The sequence below is a fragment of the Panulirus ornatus genome, chromosome 31 (assembly GCF_036320965.1).
Source record: "Panulirus ornatus isolate Po-2019 chromosome 31, ASM3632096v1, whole genome shotgun sequence".
Taxonomy (NCBI): Eukaryota; Metazoa; Arthropoda; class Malacostraca; order Decapoda; family Palinuridae; genus Panulirus; species Panulirus ornatus.
In genome coordinates this window covers 7,019,163-7,041,493 of record NC_092254.1, presented here as the reverse complement: position 1 = coordinate 7,041,493, position 22,331 = coordinate 7,019,163, and the positions used below count along the sequence as shown (strand labels likewise).

The 22,331-nt window shown below is 49.3% G+C and overlaps 1 protein-coding gene across 2 annotated transcripts in view; it reads right to left on the bottom strand.

Moving 5' to 3' along the window:
- The window catches only part of LOC139758786 (metalloprotease TIKI1-like), a 276,929-nt gene that overhangs the window by 74,830 nt on the left and 179,768 nt on the right, over nt 1–22,331 (bottom strand). For both annotated transcript variants that reach the window (XM_071680588.1, XM_071680589.1), the window contains 2 exons: nt 17,442–17,654; nt 15,483–15,633 (listed from right to left, as the gene is read on the bottom strand). In XM_071680588.1, the coding sequence (XP_071536689.1) occupies nt 15,483–15,633; nt 17,442–17,654 (364 nt within the window). The remainder of the gene's footprint in view (nt 1–15,482; nt 15,634–17,441; nt 17,655–22,331) is intronic.

The window sequence follows — 22,331 nt, the reverse complement described above, 5'->3', positions numbered from 1 at the left end:
GCTCGCCCGTGGTCCTCACACCCACACCAGGTGTAGAGGAGGGGTAAACCTATCTACGGCCTCGCTCCGCCTGGGGGAGAAACGAATCGAACCCGGGTCCTCCCGCTTGCATGATGAGAAGCCATCACGCTGGAAAACCCCCCCTACCCTCCCACCGAAGTTACCACGAAGCACAGCATGCCATGGCCCCTGGGGTTGGTACCCGTACCTAGACGGTGGTATCAGTGGTGATCCCGGCCAAGTCTCGAGTCTACGTGTTTGGTATTCATGGTTACCGTCGCCGGTACCTCCCAGAAGTAGGGGGTGTCCGCCGACCCTGGCGTACTTGGTATTCTCCTGGTGGGGTCAGCCTCAACCTGGTGTCTCCTCCTCCTTGGGCCGTTCTCCTACGCCCCTCCTTGGTATCAGGCAGGGGCTCTTTGGTATTCAGCAGAGCTCCTGGATATTTGGTGCAATATCGTCCAATTAACGACAGTGCTAATGACTCTTTAATGGTCCATACCCACCGTATATAAGTATCCTGCTCAGCACGCGTGGACAGTAATGGGTATCTGGCCTACCCCGAACCACTGCAGGATCAGGTGAGAGGGGGCGGCGGCGCGGGGCCTGGGGACACAGACCTGGGAGGTCTGCTCAAGTGCAGGTGGCCTGTGGAGGGCGTGGTACAAGAGTACCTGTGTCATCCGCGAGTAGTGGAGCCTTGTGACTGAGGCGTGTGTACCGTCCCGGATAACAGCCTCTTTACCTTTACTCAAAGATACTTAAGGGGTGTCCTAAATTTGCCCCCAGATGCTCGAGAAGTATCTCAACTTTGCCCCCCAGATACTTGATAAGTACCATAACTTTGCCCCCAGATATTTTAGAAGTATCCTACCTTGGCCCCCTAAATAATTGAGAAGTGTCTTACCTTTGCCCCCAGATACATGAGTACCATAACTTTTCCCCTAGACATTTTAGAAGTATCTCCACTTTGCCCCTAGATACATGAGAGATATCTAAACTTTGACCCCAAATACATGAGAAGTATCCAAACTTCGCCCCTAAATAATTGAGAAGCACCCGAGCTCTGCCCTCGGTAAACAGTTCACTCGTCACGTAACGCGTTACATAATTCCGTCACTGTGGCCCAGTTCCCGGACCTTTTGGACATCTTCCCTCATCTCCGGGCGCCAACGCCCTGTACAACATGGGGACGAGTGTAGTAACGTCGTATGCCATTCGACAGAAGAAAAAAATATATACACGAAGAAAAATATCGAGTGAGCTTCATATTTCCCCATGCTAGACTGAGCCACAAGGCATCGCCACACAAAGCTTATCTATAAACTAGAAATCCTCTCCAAGACGAGTCATATAATTCTTAACGACGCTCAATTCATATATATATATATATATATATATATATATATATATATATATATATATATATATATATATATATATATATATATATATATATATATTGGAAAGGATCACAATTTTGCGCGTGATCAAGATATTCCTATGGGTCCACGGGGAAAAGGAAACAAGATAAGTTCCCATGTGCACTTTCGTGTGATAATCACATCATCAGGGGAGACACAAGAGAGAAATATAACAGTCAGTTGATATACAACGAAGAGGCGTAGCTAGGACGCAACATGTTTGTTCCTGAACTCCAAGGTTCACTAGTATTTGATGGTCTGGAGGACAGTACGAGGGAGGGACAGATAACAGAAGACCTGATGTTCTCTGAGGAGGATAACAGCTGGAAGACAGGATCGGCATCAGTAACTCCTACCCACCGCAGACGAAGAGGCAGTACAGTGCAGCGGACTATATGACCACAAGAGAGAGACACACCTCTCGAAACATAAGCACCCCGGCCTTCTTCACTCTGAGGGTAGAGGGCGTGTTGTGAACCCACTCTCCTCTTGTCTCTGGCGGTAGAGGGCGTGTTGTGAACCCACCGTCCTCTTCTCTCCGGGGGTAGAGGGCGTGTTGTGAACCCACCCTCCTCTTCTCTCCTGGGGTAGAGGGCGTGTTGTGAACCCACCCTCCTCTTCTCTCCGGGGGTAGAGGGCGTGTTGCGAAGCTTTTTTCAAACACCTGTGTTGGTCAACGGCACCTTTAATTTTGATACATGCATCCCCATTTGTCAGTAATTACCGCTCGTTACACGTTTGCAGCCGTGAGCAACGGCCGTATGCAATGAAGACGGATGAGGCCAAATTGATCGCTAAGTGATAGCGACGCGCCGCCCACCTCCGGTTCTACCGGTCCGGTCCGGTCCGGTCCGTTCCCCCCCATTCGACATTACGGTAGCACCCCTCTCTATGTCCCTCCCCCCTCTCTCTCTCTCTCTCTCTCTCTCTCTGTCTCGAATAAACATAAAATATCTCTTACGTTTGACTGTGGCTTGTTCCTTGTGTCGCTCTTTTTTATTTCGTGACGATCATTACTTTTCTCTGATTTGGTAAAATGAGACGTCCGCGTCTCGTTGTGGTGGGGGAACACCGTGGGCGGGTTGGGTGGGTGGGCCCGCTCCCGCCCGGCATGACTTGCAGACGTCAGCGGGTGGTGCTGGCTGGGGTAACGAACATCCCTTCCCCCACCCACCTCACCCACCGCCAAGGGATGTCCGAGCCTTGACCTTATCGGCGGCGGCATCGCTCTTGCCCTTGTTTGCTCCCCTCGTTGGGTCAGGCGAGAGGTGCGGGGGAGGGCTCGGGTGGAGGGTGAGTGGGGTGGTTAGCGGTGCGATATGTGTGGGATGGGAGGTCTCTCCTTCCTGACCTCTTTATCATGTTATGTGATACTGTGTGTGTGTGTGTGTGTGTGTGTGTGTGTGTGTGTGTGTGTGTGTGTGGAGGGGTGAGGTAGGTTGCTGGGGAGGAGCGACGGGGGGAAGCGGTCCCTGGACACTGGGGCAGCCTGCTCGTGCTGCTGGGTGACCCCCATCTAATTATGTCACCGAGACTCGACCCTGAGGAGAAAGTGGGAGGGAGGCCACACACACACACACACACACACACACACACACACACAGAGGAGGGGCGCCGCCCCTTGTTTATCTTCGCCCTACAAGATACTTCGACACGCTCATGAAAATAACCGATGTGTAGCGGAACACATGTAAACAAAATGTTTCGAGTGTGGAACGTGTGGAAGGGTACGTGGCTAAGAGTATTGTGGAAGGGTACGTGGCTAAGAGTATATGGTTGTCTGTCTTGCTGGAGGTGACGGGTCTACGAGACCAAGGGGTACTACGAGTAGATATGAGGTGCTACAAGTAGATATGAGGTGCTACGAGCAGATATGAGGTGTTCCGAGCAGATATAAGGTGCTACAAGTAGATATGAGATGCTTCGAGTAAATATGAGATGCTACGAGTAGATATGAGGTGCAGCAAAGTAGACATGAGGTGCTACGAGTAGATATGAGGTACTACGAGTAGATATAACCCACAGCTGATCCTGTAGAACCTCTGTATCTGCCCAGCACAACAGCCAAAGTAACTCTGTCGTAACCATCAGCCAAACTTAAGTAAAAAAAAAAAAGAATTCCATTTATGAAATACGAACTACTGGGCTCCCGTATCTATTTCTTCTACAACCAAATCTAGCAGCTCCCTTGAAGGGTGTTAGCGGGACCTTTGGCATCCGGGGAACCCCAGATGAAAACCAAAACAACAAAAATAAAACTGGCTTAAGCCGACGGAGTATAGAAGGACAGATCCGTACAAACACTATAACCCACATACGCACGTATAGCCGTTAAGAGAGTGGAATGCAATAAGAAAGAAAGAAAAAAGAGCACGGAAATGAAAGCAGGAATGAAGAGCAAGAAAGAACTAGGTGGAGGTATAGTGGAGGAGGTGGTCTGAGAGTGCATTCAACCCCAGGGTGACTCACGCCTGTAGCGACCTTGCCAAAGCAAACACAGTAGCTGACGCAAGTGTTAAGTTCGTCCCGTAAGAGAGATATGATAATCACAAGCGAATGTGGCGGTGTACCCCCGTATCTCATGACCAAGGGAACAACCCCATTATCACTGCCTAGCGTCTAGAGGTTTGAGGGGACCCCTGTGACTAGAATAATATTCTACAGTCTGAATAAAAAAAAAAGTTTATAGTTTCTCTTATGGTGTGGGCGAAGGGCACACGGCAAAGGGAGGTTGGTGGAAGTAAGCAGAGAGCGTATTGTAAGTACGACAGCAGGGGGTAGGTGGAGGCAAACGGAGAGCGTATTGTAAATACAATAGATGAAGGCAGGAGGAGGCAATCAGATAACGTACGGTGGGTACAACAGCTGGGGGTGGTGGGGGGTTGGTGGAGGCAAGCACAGACACCGTGTAGTGGGATCAGTCCACTGACACAAGGTGACAATATGGCTTCTATCAGTTCAATGTTCACCTCTGTTACTCTGCCTTGATAATACGGCCCTTCCTGCGCTCTCTCCCAGTCATCAGACGACGTCAAGTTGATGTCCACAGACACAGCGCTGGAGATGTGCCGTCCCTCTCCTCGGCCGCAGCGGTAAACAAGAGATCATGTCAAAGGTCGTGGTCATCATACCCAAAAAAATATCGTACTATCGCGCTCGAAGGTCGCGCCCTTCGTGCTCTCTGGTCGTACCGTCGTGCTCTGTGGTCAGAGCGGCCCGTAGGCCTACGTAACTGAGGTGTGGACCACTGTAACCCCTGGTGTGGACCATCGTACCCCTAGTGCGGATCACCGTAACCCTAGTGTGGACCACCGTACTCATGATGCAGACCACCGTACCCTTAGCGTGGACCGTCGCACTCATGATGCAGACCATCGTACCCCTAGCGTGGACCATCGCGCAGATGATGCAGACCACCGTACCCCTGGTGCGGACGACCGGACCCCTGGTGTGGACCGTCGTACCCCTGGCGTGCACACGGACTGTTTTCCTCATCAGGGGCGTTGCGTCCATCGGGGGGACTTGTGGACAGATGAGGCAGCGTGCCGGGCCGGGCTGGGGCCGGACCTGCGTGACATGGCCGCTGACAGCTCGGGCAAGAGCAGCCCACCAGACTGTAACATGTTTGCTTAGTGTATATGTGTTACTCAGTGGCTGCCAACATCATCATCATCTGGGGAACGTTCCTCAAGCTTGTGCCTGCGTCTATGGTGAGGGAGGGAGTGAGGGAATTACGTACATCACATCTCAATAAGAACCAGCACACGAAATTCTCTTTATACCCGACACACACACACACACACACACACACACACACACACACACACACACACACACTAACTCTGCGTTGCTTGCATTGTTAGAGAGATCTGTACCCTGGGATGACAGGTCAGTGAGGAGGGAACGGCGGAGCATCTTCGCGTGGGGTGGGGTGACGCAGCGCGGGGTCTCCTGGGGAGATACCCCACCAAACACCCCGGGCGGGAGGGGGTGGAGTCCTCGCCTGGAGCCAGTCACCATATCAGATATAAATCCTGTGTGGCTAGCGGCGACCCTTCCTCTGCCTCTCCCTGGATGAGAGGGAGATAGCCCCTCTCTCTCTCTCTCTCTCTCTCCCAGGCTGAGAGGGAGAGCCCTCCTCTCTCTCCCAGGCTGAGAGGGAGAGCCCTCCTCTCTCTCCCAGGCTGAGAGGGAGAGCCCTCCTCTCTCTCCCAGGCTGAGAGGGAGAGCCCTCCTCTCTCTCCCAGGCTGAGAGGGAGAGCCCCCCTCTCTCTCTCTCTCTGGCTGAGAAGGAGAGGCCCCCTCTCTCCCAGGCTGATACCTTCAACAAATGGATGTAAATTCCTGGTGCGATAGGAGCATTCCGCGTCCGTCGAGGGCCGACTCCTGCGACGCGCGAGGGGGTGATGGTATCTGCTGATGACGTGGAGAAACGCGTGTATGTGTCACTCGTTCCCTTTGTAATCTGTCGCTCCCGCCTCCGCCGTCTCCACCACCAGCGCCGCCGCCGCCGCCCTGGCCAGGCGCAGGCAGGGCAGCCTGCAATGGCACGGGCCCGCCCCATGAGACAGACAGCCCAGGAACACCCCCAGAGGCAGATAAACTCATTGCAACGTCTTAATTACACTCGGGAACATGAACAGATAATAAGGTAACAGGTGGATAAGGTGTTGAGCTTAGTCATGGCAAGATAAATGAATATTTACGAGACGTGGATGGATGAGGGGGACCAGAGGCGAGGCAGATGCACCACCAGCAGATAAGATGGATGAACAGGTGGGTAGGACACACACACACACACACACACACACACACACACACACACACACACACCACACACACACACCACTGGTGCTCTACTTACCCTCGCCTCCACCCACGTGCGCCTCAGCGCCTGCGTATGTGGGTGAAAAATACTGATACGCCGAGGGAGAGGGGGATGTGTGACTCACTGCAGGCGTTTAAACAGGCCGGGGGGAATGTGTGGCTCACAGCAGGCGTTTAAAGTTTTAGTCTTTCTACCAACATGTACAAAGAACATCTGATACATTAACATTTTCAACTGCTATTTACTTTTATAATAATATTAATAACATCAATAATGATAATAATAATAATAATAATAATAATAATAATAATAATAATAATGACAATAATACTAATATGAATATGAATACTACTACTACTAATAATAATACTACTACTAATAACAATGATAATAATAATAATAATAATAATAATAATAATAATAATAATAATAATAATAATAATAATGATAATAATAAATTGAGGGATATTTGTCGATTCATGGAAGGGAGTTCTTATCATAACTCCGTTTAGCATCAAACCCGTTTCTTGGTGAGGATCACACATACGAAACTTCATTTTTGATGCGTGGCAGAGCCGTTATATTCACACCCAACCCAAATAGATCGCTTTAGACGTGTGATTCTGGATGTAACATATATATTCTCCAAAGAAAAAAGGCGCGACTATGTATAACTGATGAGTATGTATACTATACGTCACAAATATGTACTCTTTAGGCCACAGATATGTACCCCTTGCGTCAAAATATGTACCATAAACGCCAAGAATATGTAGCATAAGTGTCAAGAATATTTACTATAAACGTCAAGAATATGCACCATAAATGTCAAGAATATGTACAATAAACGCCAAGAATATGTCCCATAAACGTCCATAATATGTCCCATAAACGTCAAAAATATGTACACAATGCTTGGCACTTTGATTAGATAATCGAACTTCGCGTCAAGGATGTGCAATATTTTTCTTAGGCACAAGTCATTTAAAATCTTGTGTTTCTCTCTTCTTAACACTTCCGTTTGCTGTATTCTTGTCTTGTTCATAAAGTTAGGGAGGGAGAAGGGGAAAATGTGTTGGCTACCATCTTGCGTGGAAAGAAATAATGGGCCAAACACTTGGCTGTTTTTTTTTTTTTTCATTTTTGCGCTTGGGTCTTTCAGGTGGTCAACGTAAAGTTACAACCACCACCCCGAAAAAAAAGCCTTCCAACACCTTCTTCAGGCGTGCGACGTAATTCTTAAGACCACATACACACTGCATATATGTCCAAACGGCTGGTGATGAAGCTAAAATAAATATATATATATTTTTGGATGCTGGCTGGAGGAACGTGTTTAAGGAGCTAGGCTTGGCTTCTCGGGAGTGCGATGGTCAAACGAAAATAATTGCAGTAGTAGCTGAACTCTGAGTTCGACGAAGATGCTACATTGTTAATCAACACATTAATGTCTCTTCCTTCCCCAAATCAAATTAGGGTACCTTATAGTAGATATACTACGACAATAATTCTGCATACTGCCCATATAGCTTGTAGCCCGTACGTACTACTAGCCCGTAAATACCATAGGGCCTATATACTATAGTCTCTCCCTACTTGGAAATTAGATGGAGAGAGACGTTAAGACGCCATCAGCCTAGCTCGTCCCGCCCCCAAGTGAAGCGTAGCGGCAATTCTTGACCACACACAACAGTGCGTGGCGTCGCAGCTGACGTCAGCTGCTGTACGCATGTGCTCGCCTTCGCCATGTGAGATGCGAGACAACCGGTGAGCTAATGACCTCTCCCGCGTCTAGAATTAACGTAATCATACTGCTACGCCGACGGAGCCAAACTTATGACGCGCCAAAAATGACGACGCGAGCGTGATGTTAAGTCACGGCGCGGGAGGGGCGGGGGCTCATCCCAGCGTCGGGGTTCGAATTTCGAGAAAATTTAGATAATCCACGTGGCTATTTAATGGCCATAAAATACACGTATTACGAGAAGAACGTGTGTCGCCCGCACGCCGCCGTTCGTTCACCGACGGGTTGTGTACGCTGACGTCATGATCGGCGCGCGCGCACCTAAAATTTCAACAAGCCTTTGTTTATCATTTCTTATCGTTCACAGCAAGAAATGTGCGGTGCATCATCCATCAGGTCAGGTCAAAGACCAGGCCATCATACGTAAAAGCTGCACCATCGTGCTTAAAGGAGATTACCGTACAATTCATTTCGACGTGTCCTCCTAACTCAGTCCTACCTGTCTTGCTCCAAGGTATGTATAATAAGGACGTGTGACGGGGTATAATAATATGACAAAGGTGTAAGGAGTGACGGGGTATAATAATACGACAGAGGCGTAAGGAGTGACGGGGCATAATAATATGACAGAGGCTTAAGGAGTGACGGGGTATAATAATATGACAGAGGCATAAGGAGTGACGGGGTTTAATAATATGACAGAGGCGTAAGGAGTGACGGGGTATAATAATATGACAGAGGCGTAAGGAGTGACAGGCCATGGAGAGCTTCGCCAGGCATGCGTGTCGGGAGGTAGAGTAACGACTGTGGCGGGTTCAGGCAAGCCTAGCCACGGAGAGGGTTAGATAAAGTTCAGGTTATAGTAGGCTCGGCTAGGATAGTTTGGCTAGGCTAAGCTAAAATGAGAAGCAGAAAGATTGTAAATCTCTCGAATAATGTGGTTAGGTATGGGTGTGATTTGGCCTGCTTTAAAAAGACGTAAAAATTACGTACAAAAAAAGAAAATCTTGGAAAATACATTTTGGCCAAGGACATTTCACCGTACTGCACAACACCTTCCCCGACAGACGAAAAAAAAAAAAAATAAACGAGTATTGACGGACGGAATGGAGAGGCTGCGTCTGGAGACGACACGATCAATTCTACCTCACCGCTTGGCTTAGGACCTAGACTGGGAAAACATGCATGATTTATGTACATGATTCATGAATATAAAACGTGATTCACTCAAGAGGACGAAGGTGGAAAAACACTGGGGAAAACATAATAAAAATACTTCGTTCCTTAGGATTTGAATGCATAAGATAGGATGACTTTTGGAGAATTCTGGGACCACGAATAACTATTTGAATATATGATACAACTAGATTCTATTATGACGGACGAAGATAAGTTTAAAAAGAATATTTGTTCTTTTCCATCACACACACACACACACACGCACAAATACATACACTGCGACAGTTGACGACAGAGTTCCTGGCCACACCTCGCCTACCACCACACCAACGACGCCAACAGCGAAGGTGGCCACACTGGACCACACCGCTCCTGGCCACACCAGCAACGTGGCCAAGACGCCTCCGCCCGCCCTCCGCCGGACCCACCCATTCAGAAGGATTGGCCTGACACTGATCCCATGATCCTGCGGTCAGGATGATTTAATACGAGGGGATTTAACTCTGAAGATTAAACGTCGCGATCCTTTTAAATATGCACAACAGGATTTAATGGTACATCAAGATGTCTGACCCACTGAACACAAGGACGCCGCCCTTAGGTAAACAACAGTACAACTCTTGGGTACTGTACAGCTCTGGCCCTTAGACCTGACCCTTAGGGTTTAGTTTAAGGGCAAGGCCTTCATACCCATGAGTTGCGTCGTCGCTGCCAAGGGTCTAACGGTATTTTGCATACGAAATTAGCAGCATAATGAATGACCAGGAGGGAAGGAGGTGGGGCGGCGTTAAGCAGGTGACCAGGTGGGGATCATTAAACTGTGGAGCAACCAGGTGGTGGGGTGTGCAATAACCTAGTAGGAGAGGCGACCAGGTGGAAGAGCGACCAGCTGGAGGGATGTGACAGGAAAACAAGGTGGTGGGATGTGACAGAACCCGGTGGAAGAGCGACCAGCTGGAGGGATGTGATAGAAAACAAGATGGTGGGATGTGACAGAACCGGGTGGAAGGGCGACCAGGTGGAGGGGATGTGGAATAACCAGGTGGAGAGAGGTGACTGAGTCATGGAATGACCAAATGGTAGACTGAACACCAGTGTTGACGAAGTGGAAGGGTGACTGTACGAGTGGAGGAATACCCAAGTGGTGAATGACCTCCATGGCTTAGAATGAACCACAAGCGGCGGAATTACCCAAGTGGTGGAACGACCCAACAGAAGCATGACTCCCCCGAAGCACTGAGTAGACACACACACATCACTGGAAATATATCTTGTGGTCTGGGCTCCACGGGGCAAGACGAAGCTAACCACAGCCTTCCTTATGTGACCAATACATCATCTCCTGTCTTCATTACACCCGTTCTGTCGCCGCCCGCCCTTGTCACCCAAGCCGTCCCCTGGGGCAGGTCACCACACTAGGTCATCCGTCGAGGTCATCATCGTGACCCTGGCTGCAGGTCTGTGGGTTATTACGTACTTGTCCTTTACAGGGAGGGAACTCTGCACACGCGGGGGGAAGGGGGCCGCCAAATCTTGAGCATCATCAATTATACAATTTCTTTTAAATTTCCGTATGATGTCTACGCTCACCATCCCATTACTCTCTTTTTTTTCTTTTTTTCATTCATCCATCATTTCTGTAGTATAAACCTATTTCTTTACGTCTTTTCTAACACGTTTCATGCTTAATGTCCTTTGGATGCTCCTCCCTACATCTCTCGAAGGACTGTTTCACGTCCACGTTATAAAGCTGGTTTAAAAATATTAAACTTGTGATCAGGTCACCCCTCGCTCTTCTCTCGTCCACGGTAGGCAAGTTTAAAGCCCTCTGACCTTCCCCTGTGACTCAGTCCTCTTAATCCTGGCACCCATCTTCGCTGTCCTCCCCAGGAGACCGTGTTTTACTGGAAGAGGGAGAGTTTTATCTTCGTGTTGCCCCCGGTCTCTTAACCTTGTATATGTGTACTATGGTTTTAGTCCTTTAAGTGTACACACACACACACACACACATATACACACACAGTTTAGGCTGCTGTATGTGAGTGTGTGTGTGTGTGTGTACGTCAGGTCGTGGTGGCACACACATGTGTACGTCCATAATAAATCATCCCCCACATCCACACCTAATCTCCATGTACGTCAAGGGTATAAATCACTCCCCCAGGCACATGTGCACCATGTACAACGATGTACAATCTGTAATCACGACAGAGAGGCGAGGTACAAATTGCTAATTGGGGGATGCCATATTTATACTCGACCACCCAGTAGCCATGTAGAGAGAAAACACAGTAATCAAAAGCAGTACGTCTGTACCCGAGGATGTAATCAATTACACACAATGCCCTGAGATCTTCCTAATGATGATTACATTAGAGGAAAAGATAATCTGATAAATGGAATTTGAAATGGCGACTCTGTTCTGGGGAGATGATGACGCGGATGAGTCCTGGTCATGTCAGATGGTCTGAGCTCATGTCATGGCCACGGCTCGTGGTCTGGGCTCATGTCATGGCCACGGCTCGTGGTCTGAGCTCATGTCATGGCCACGTCTCGTTATCTGGGCTCATGTCATGGCCACGTCTCGTGGTCTGAGCTCATGTCATGGCTACGTCTTGTGGTCTGGGCTCATATCATGGCCAAGTCTCGTGGTCTGGGCTCATGTTATAGCTACGTCTCGTGGTCTGAGCTCATGTCATGGCCACAGCTCGTGGTCTGAGCTCATGTCATGGCCACGTCTCGTGGTCTGGGCTCATGTCATGGCTACGTCTCGAGATCTGAGCTCAAGTCATGGCCACGTCTCGTGGTCTGAGCTGGAGCCCCCATCAGTCGCCTGCCAGGCCATTACCCAATCGAACCCACATCACTGAGTTGTGAGGCACGCCACTTTATATACCCTAAACACGAGCTATGCTCTCTCTCTCTCTCTCTCTCTCTCTCTCTCTCTCTCTCTCTCTCTCTCTCTCTCTCACCTCAGTGGTCAGCGCTGCGACTCGCCGGCCTTAACGGGCCCCACAGGGTTCATGTCCCGCACAGGTCAGCCCTAGCCGGCCCACAGACAACCCAGCTGTTCATCCTGCTCCTTTAGAGCCGATCAATGACGGACAGGACCTGGCGTAAGCCTAGGAGAGGGCGTGTGTGTGTGTGTGTGTGTGTGTGTGTGTGAGTTTATATATCCATAAGACTGATGAAGACATGGCACACACAAAAAAAGGCAGAGAGACGGGGCAACACAAGCGTTTACTCTCTTCTCGTAACTCGCACACGTAAATCACCCCAACATGCGCGCGCGCGCGCGCGCGCGTGTGTGTGTGTGTGTGTGTGTGTAACGTCAGAATGAAGCCATAAGTGTATTTCCATGTAAGGTTCTCCAAGAACACGCCTTCACCTGAGCGCATCCGTCACCGGCGCGCAGAGACTCACCAGTCATCTGACAAGACGTCCACTTACTGGCTTAACGACGCACATCCACGCAGAAGAATCCCCGGGAGCGAGAGAGAGAGAGAGAGAGAGAGAGAGAGAGAGAGAGAGAGAGAGAGAGAGAGGCGCCCTTCGTAAGACCCACCCCAATCACGGGCGCTCCTGCATCCTCGTAAGGTACATTCACAGGGAACCGCCGGGTTTCTTTCCGATAACGCTCCGGAGGGCAGTACAATGGTTCCATACCACATGGCGTTACTACCCATACCACATGGCGTTACCTCCCATACCACATGGCGTTACCTCCCATACCACATGGCGTTACCTCCCATACCACATGGCGTTACTACCCATACCACATGGCGTTACTACCCATACCAAATGGCGTTACTACCCATACCACATGGCGTTACTACCCATACCACATGGCGTAAATTCCCATACCACATGGCGTTACTACCCATACCACATAGCGTTAATGCCCATACCACATGGCGTTACTACCCATACCACATGGCGTTACTACCCATACTCACATGGCGTTACTACCCATACCCACATGGCGTTACTACCCATACCACATGGCGTTACTACCCATACCCACATGGCGTTACTACCCATACCGCATGGAGTTACTACCCATACCCACATGGCGTTACTACCCATACCACATGGCGTTACTACCCATACCCACATGGCGTTACTACCCATACCACATGGCGTTACCTCCCATACCACATGGCGTTACTACCCATACCACATGGCGTTACTACCCATACCCACATGGCGTTACTACCCATACCGCATGGCGTTACTACCCATACCCACATGGCGTTACTACCCATACCGCATGGAGTTACTACCCATACCCACATGGCGTTACTACCCATACCACATGGCGTTACTACCCATACCCACATGGCGTTACTACCCATACCACATGGCGTTACCTCCCATACCACATGGCGTTACTACCCATACCCACATGGCGTTACTACCCATACCCACATGGCGTTACTACCCATACCACATGGCGTTACTACCCATACCCACATGGCGTTAATACCCATACCACATGGCGTTACTACCCATACCACATGCCGTTACTTCCCATACCACATGGCGTTACTACCCATACCACATGGCGTTACTACCCATACCACATGGCGTTACTACCCATACCACATGGCGTTACTACCCATACCACATGGCGTTACTACCCATACCCACATGGCGTTACTACCCATACCACATGGCGTTACTACCCATACCACATGGCGTTAATACCCATACCACATGGCGTTACTTCCCATACCACATGGCGTTACCTCCCATACCACATGGCGTTACTACCCATACCACATGCCGTTACTTCCCATACCACATGCCGTTACTACCCATACCACATGGCGTTACTACCCATACCACATGGCGTTACTACCCATACCCCATGGCGTTACTACCCATACCCCATGGCGTTACTACCCATACCCCATGGCGTTACTTCCCATACCACATGGCGTTAATTCCCATACCACATGGCGTTAATTCCAAGTTTTGCTGGCGTTGATCTGTTATGCTCTTCCCCCATACTGACTGTTGAGCCGGAAGGAGCGGTGGGTGAGGCGGCAGCTTCTACTTGAATACAACCCTGTTCTACCTCAGATACGACCATGACAGCAAATAACCTCGTAATGGACCATCAGGTACACAACAGACTTCACCAGGGGTACAGTACACACCCTCACTACCCCCCCAGAAGAAAAGACAAAATTCTTTCCAAAGTGTAGTTAGAAAATTACCATTATAACTCACTCCCTTAAACTCACTTATAAGAAACTAAATGTAGTCTATGAACCAGTTATATCCAAAGAAATACAGGCTAAATATATATATATATATATATATATATATATATATATATATATATATATATATATATATATATATATATATATATATGTGTGTGTGTGTGTGTGTGTGTGTGTGTAATATGCATACACATCCTTACGGGATATTTTGGATATTATACAGATTCTTTCTTATCGCTGCGTTGAAATTTCTGGAGTCACACCCTGCGCCTGAGCTACACCGACCCTCCCACCCACCCACCCATACACACACACACACACACACCCATGCAACACATGCACAATGATACACCCTCACCACCTCGTTATCAATACACAGTACACCAGGATAGTAGCCATAAAGACTGGCGTTCAAGTCTTTTCGAAGGCGGGGCGAAGGGTATTCGTCATGTGTCCACGAATGCGAACACAAATTCAAAACCTGACGTTGCCCTAAGTCTCGCTCGGGCGAATGTAATGCGAACTGCATTACCTTACGAAACCTGTTGCTGTCTGGATTAGAAACCATTACAACATTTCAATCCGAAATCGAACTGTTGTAGGTACAGCCGCCTGGGATGTACTGAGTTCCTCAATAGACATTACCTATCACTGGCCTTATGGGGCTGGTATTATCTCCCCCGAACAATGGAGGCCTTACAGAGGCGGAGCAGCCTCAAGAGAAGGTGAGTATCCGAGGAAGGATATGAGCCACCGGCGACAGGTCTGGCGTACTGGAGTGACTTTACGCTCGAAGTAGAAGGGAAAGAGACGGACTCGTAAGCTCTGTTCGACTCTCAGAAGAGTCAGTTAGAAGGAGGAAAACTCATACAACAACCTGGGGTAAAGAAAAAGCAGTTGTGGGTGAAATTAACTCGAAAACGAAACGCAAAAACGATAGCGCAATCTTGCTGCTAAAGTTTTTAAGAGTTTCAGCTGCCTGGTCGACCTATCTCGGAGTAGGTGGGAAGAGCCCCGTGCTTACCTGTGACGACGCTGAAGGAGGTAACAGCGTTGAGAGAGGACCTGGTACTCACCGGTGATGGCGTTGAAGAGGTAGTCAGCGTAGAGCCCTCGGCCGCGTTGGTCCGGCGTGATCCATCGTGGCATCTGGGTCTTGACGTAGGCCAGGTGTCGCTTGAGGCGTGAGTACAGCTCCCCCGGCAGCACCTCCGACAGGTTCTTCCCCTGCAGGAGGGGAACACACAGACCCACATCAGATTTGAACATCCTAGGATTAATGTGGCATACAAGATAATCATAATCATAAAGCAGATTTTTTCCCACCAGGTACACACAGAGCCACACGCGTACACACACAGGTCTATGCATAATGAAACCACACACGTACACACACACAGGGACCTGGACACAAAGGAAACCCAAGTACACACACACACACACACACACACACTTTAAGAGTTCAAACGAGCATATGCGAACACAAATGGCAACAGACCTACTGCATGATTATTCAGAAGGTCTTCGTCGAACCAGACTTGATTAACATGTTATCAGGCCACAGCTAAACAATGTCGGGGCCAATAACCGTCGACATCTTATGGGTCGACTGTCTTAAGTATAATGTACGGCGATCGACCGAGTGTGCATGCGAAACACACATGCCCTTTTAATGCGACTCAGCCTTGGCGGTGTTGGCTTTCAACTCCCGCAAGCAGCAATACCAGCGGGTTCGGCACGGAACTCATAGAAATTAGGGGAGAAGCTTCGTCTCTTCGATGTATATCAACTGACTTATATTTCTCTCTTGTGCCTCCCCTGATGATGTGATTATTACACGAAAGTGCACTTGGGAACTTATCGTGTTTCATTTTCCCCGTGGACTCATAGGAATATATATATATATATATATATATATATATATATATATATATATATATATATATATATATATATATATATATATATATATGCGTTACCGGATTCCGCCGGGTTGTGGTTACGCCATGAGTGGAAAATTCACCTTCGACGAGGTTTATTCATCGTCTATTGACGAAAGGAGCTGACAATACCGTCGAGAAACTCAAAGGGAGTCTATCATTTCCCTGCTACTGGATGAAGCGCAGCCTCCAAGCTGCAAGAGCCCTTATCGATACAAGATCTCTTCCTTGGTGATCTAAGAGTTTCTGCATCTTCAAAACTGCACCACTTTCAGTAGCAGAGACAGGAGGAACTCTTCTGAAGCGTGAAGTTCTCTGACGAGACTGTGGTATCTTTCGTCAACTAACGAATGGTCTTCCGTAGGTCCTTCTAGGTTTAACCCAGGTCTTTCTCGGGTCTTCCCTAGTCCCTCACTCAATACATCTTCCCTGGTTCGTCCTCACGTTCTCCTTAGGTTCTACTTGAGTCTTTCCCAGGTCATCTTCAGGTACAAATTCTACTAATAAACACTCTACGGTATCCCCCACCCGCGTTTCACCCTACTTAATACAAAGGGTCTACGAAAACGTCCTTTCCTGGCCTTATTACAGCCTTCTACGCCAACATGCTGTGCCTCAAAACCTGGCCCAGATTTGAAAAGAACCTATAATCCTAATCTGTAGCCTCCAGGCGCTGCAACCCGGCCGTGTGAAGGGTAGCAACTAGCATTCAAAACAACTGTTACAGGTAGACAAAGTGTCAGGTGGGACCTGATAGGTAAACAAAGGTCAGGCAGGCCCAGAAATGCCAGACAAGAGTCAGGGTAGGACCTGAGAAGGTTAGACAAAGTGTCAGGGTAGGACCTGAGAAGATCAGACAGTGTCAGGGTAGGACCTGAGAAGGTTGGACAAGTGTCAGGGTAGGACCTGAGAAGGTCAGACAAGTGTAAGGGTGGGACCTGAGAAGGTCAGAACAAGTGTTAGGGTAGGACCTGAGAAGGTTAGACAAAAGTGTCAGGGTAGGACCTGAGAAGGTTAGACAAAGTGTCAGGGTAGGACCTGAGAAGGTTAGGCAAAGTGTCAGGGTAGGACCTGAGAAGGTACAGATCACCTTACCCTCGGCAGGAGCTGGCATGTGGTGAGGGCAGACACGGTGTAAGGGTCGGTGAGGTCCAGCTCGAAGAACACGTTGTCGCTGAGTTTGAAGGCCCGCTTGGTGTTGTTGGGTATGTGCTCCCAGACCCGCGTGTAGGGCACGTGGATGGTGCCGAAGAAGTAGGACGGCGGGTCACGTTTCACCATCCAGAGGAAGGAGCCCTCCTTCTTGCCCTGCGAGGGAGAGGAGAGAGAGAGACATAACACATCAGATATATACACCAGGAGACGACAGACTGTGTGCCGGGACATATCAATTGCACTGTCGGCGTTTATCTGTTCTTCAAACTGTTTCTATAGACAGACTAGTGACCTCTTTGGAGAAATAAGAAAGACTTCACCTACGTTTTCCTCTCCAAAACAAGTATGGTAATTCATGATTACATATTTTTTTTTTACAGCACTATATATATATCTTTAAATGCGTAGATCCACACACGCCTGTAACCAATCCTATATCAATACAAAGGAATGCAAAGGAATTCAGACAGCAACAAACCACTGGGGTCCTTTCGAGGCTGTTTGTGATAGTGGAGGATATCAGGAACTCACAGAACAGTGAAGTAAAAGTCAGAAGGAATACAAATCATAAAAGGATAATAAACCGGCAAACTGTTACAAGTTCGGTAGATTATCCTTTGAGTTTCGTCTAGTCTCGAGTAATTCCTACAGCCGTGTCTACTGTCTCTTATCATTCCCAGAGCACTGTCTACTGTCTCCAGTACTCCCACAGTCCTGTCTAGTCTGTATAGCAACCCCGACAGTTCTGTCTATTGTCATTATCATCCCTACAAGCCCTGTCTACTGTCTCTATCATTCCTACAGCTGTGCCCCCTTTCAATCTCAAGACCCGAACACCGTCTAAAGAGACCTTCATGCTGTAACAGCGTGTCTAAGAGCCCCGCTCACCGTCACTCATACCCCTTTACATAAGGCACCCATCTCTCTCTCTCTCTCTCTCTCTCTCTCTCTCTCTCTCTCTCTCTCTCTCTCTCTCTCTCTCTCTCTCTCTCTCTCTCGACCTAAGCCACAACACTCTGTCCTTGGCTCGACCAAGTCTGCTGCAGCAGGAGAACCACCCATTCATTACGGCTTCCCCGCCGGGCCATGCCAGGGCGGGCCAGAGGAGGGCAGGCGGCATCAGGACATTCCCCCACACACCGCTACGCTCGGAGGAGCATCACCCTCGCGTGTAGCTCTAAATTACTGGCTGGCGGGGCGCAGGCGCGGTGATGGATGCGACGCGGGGTCCGCCAGCCTCCACTCTGGCTCAGTGCCGCCCTCGGATGGCGTCTAATCCCCCGTATTTCCCCCCTCTTTAGGTCTACCCCCTTCCCTCCCCTCCTCCTCCACCACTCTAGTCTCATCCTCCCCCCACCACCACCACTCTAGTCCCATCCTTCCCCCACCTCAACCTTCCCCCCCATCCACCCACGTCACGTCATAAATCACTGAGATAACGTCTCATTCTTCCCCTAATTCACCCGGCATCAACACCTCGACAAGTCTTATCTCCCCGTTGTGCCTCCCTACAGCATCACCACCTCCTCCTCCTTCTCCTTCCCGTCGTCTTCCTCCTCCCCGTCCCACTGTCTTCACCACAGGACATCCATCATGGCTTCTCCAAACACGAACCAGCCTCCCCTAAGGTCAAATCAAGACTCTCCTGGTTAATGAAGCAATCGACTCGATACTCAAAAAACATAAGGTACTGCACGAAACCTCACGGTTATTCCCGACGGAGAAAGAGGGGACCTGACCTCTTGGTCAAATGACGGTCCGACCCACGAACACGACGGTACGACCCACGAACACGACGGTACGACCCTCGAGCACGACGGTGCGATCCTCGAACACGACGGTGCGATCCTCGAACACGACGGTGCGATCCTCGAACACGACGGTGCGATCCTCGAGCACGACGGTGCGACCCTCGAACACGACGGTGCGATCCTCGAACACGACGGTGCGATCCTCGAGCACGACGGTACGACCCACGAACACGACGGTATGACCCACGAACACGACGGTACGACCCACGAACACGACGGTACGACTCTCGAACACGACGGTGCGATCACCTAGCACAGCGGTACGATCCTAGAGCACGACGGTACGATCCTCGAACGGACGGTGCGATACGTTCCAAGAGCACGACGGTACGAGGGCGATATGAAGGTCAGGTCGGGTACCAAGGACCAGGCCATCATAGCCAGGTGTCGTGCGGGATGGCCGTGCCCTAGTGTTCGAGAGGCTAGGAAGAAGCCCTCGGGTTCACGACGATTCTTGGGGCGACACCACACGTAGGTACATACAAGTAATCGCCGGCTTACACGGCAACAGCTGTCGTGGGGGACACCTGACCCAGTGCGTGTGGGGACTACGTGCAGGCTGCGGGAGGTGGCTACGGTAGGACAATGGTGTGCTGCGACGGTGTACAGCAGGGAGAGGGGCGGAGGCTGCGACAGGCATCGTCTTGGTGTCTCATACCCACATACCACACTGCACGTCTCCCACACAAGTATACCATCGCCCCTAATACCAAATAGCAGTGGTCTTAGACCTCGCCAACTCCCACAGACGTATACATACGTGAAGGCGCGGAAGGAGCACAGCGCGTACAGACTCAAGACGTCCGTATACGTAAGTGTGTGTGTGTGTGTGTAAACGTGGAGGAGTCTATGGGAACAGCGTGCGCTACAGAAAGCCTTCTGGAGCCACTGCAGGCCTGTGTTACGTTCGGCCTGGGCATGGCTCGGTTTTCACAGGGTTGTGGTAAGATCAGGGGCTACGCGTCGGATACGGTCATGTTATGTTGCTCTTTTTCTTTTTTTTAATTAAAGGTCCTGGTAGGATGAGGAAGGGAGGGGGGGGGGGAGTTGGGTAGGAGGCAGTTGTTCACATGGGGAGGAGTTACGCTACACCAGGGGGTCTCTCTCTCTTCTTCTCGTCTCTCTCTCTCTCTCTCTCTCTCTCTCTCTCTCTCTCTCTCTCTCTCTCTCTCTCTCTCTCTCTCTCTCTCGCGGCGTTATCATCCCCAACGGCGTCATCATCGGCCCCCGGGGCGGGTGCTCACCCAAGGGCCTGGTAATATCTTGGCTGCTTCATCAGCACCGTAACAATGGGGCCGCTGACGAGAGAGGCCAGTACGTCATTGGGACAAACTCCCCCGGCCCAAACAGCAGGGCTGGCTGGCTGGCTGGGAGCGGGCGGGCGGAGTCGGGCTCCTCTCCTCGCCTTCATCACCACACGATGGAAAGGGGAGGAGGCGCCGCCGCCACAGACCCGCTTATTGCCGCCCTGGTATAACTGCAAGTTACGACCTGTGATTAGGGCCTCCCTTGTGTCCACCAGCCGCCCTCCCCACAGCCCTGAAGCCCCCGACATCCCTCCCTCCTCCACTCCACACTGACCCCCGCCAGGCACCTGTAGAGAGCTCCCTCCCCGCCCACTCCAGACCGACCACCCCCCGCCCGCAGGGTAGGACACCGCCTCTTGTCATGCCGCCCAAGAGGGACGTCTTGGGCCCCTTCCGCGCCGCCGCCTCAGTATAAACACAGAGGTTAGCAAAACCATCACACGGACATGACCGGCCAGTCACCATGTCGGGGGTGATGAGGGCTTAATACCAGTGATCTCACACTCGCTACCTGGCGACGCACGGCAAGGAATCTCTCTCTCTCTCTCTCTCTCTCTCTCTCTCTCTCTCTCTCTCTCTCTCTCTCTCTCTCTCTCGACAGAAGCCTCGAGACGTGTGTGTGTGTGTGTGGACGGGGCACCAGCGGCTGCGACAATGCCTGAAAGACAGAGCGCATCCCTACCACTAAACTATACCCTCCAGAGTTCATGCCGTTCTCTATGACAGAGAGAGAGAGAGAGAGAGAGAGAGAGAGAGAGAGAGAGAGAGAGAGAGAGAGAGAGAGAGAGAGAGAGAGAGAGAGAGAGAGAGAGAGAGAGAGAGAGAACAGACGGGCTGAATGTCTCAGGAAAAAAAAAAAGAAAAAAGAAATGAAAACACGAGCATGATTTCAAGGTTTGTTCTGACGGTAAACACACACGCACCAATCAGTCAGTAGTAACCCCCATGATGGTGTTACGTGTAAGGACAACACTCATTTGAAAATAAGAAAAAAAAAATTACGTAATTGAAAGATAATAATCGTTTGATATTTGAAATAACCATTGATATATACTGATATTTTGATATTTGAAATAACCATTGATATATACTGATATTTTGATATTTGAAATAACCATTGATATATACTGATATTTTGATATTTGAAATAACCATTGATATATATACTGATATTTTGATATTTGAAATAACCATTGATATATACTATTTTGATATTTGAAATAACCATTGATTGACTCTGATATTTAGATATTTGAATAACCACTGAAAGATACTGATATTTTGATATTTGAAATAATAAATGATAGATACTGATATTTTGATATTTGAAATAACTATTGAAAGAGACTGACATTTTGATATCTGCAAATAACAATCAAAAGATATTGGTATTTTGAGAGCAGAAGAATAGAAAAAAAAAATGCCAAAACATACGACAGGGTTAAAAAAAAAAAAAAAAGGAAAAAAAAGTTATACAACAAGGGGAGAACAAGAAAGAAAACGGTGGTACAAGCGGGAGAGAAAATGGGCCTCGGAGGCAACCCCACTTCACCCACACACACAACCTTACAGTAAACTTTCAACTGTATATAAACATTGCATTATGAACGGCGCCTAATAAACCGCCGCCATTAAATAACTGGGCAGTATATACGGCGCTGTGAAAGTAGTACTTGAGCCAATAATTGGTCCGGCTAAACTGCGGATGACCG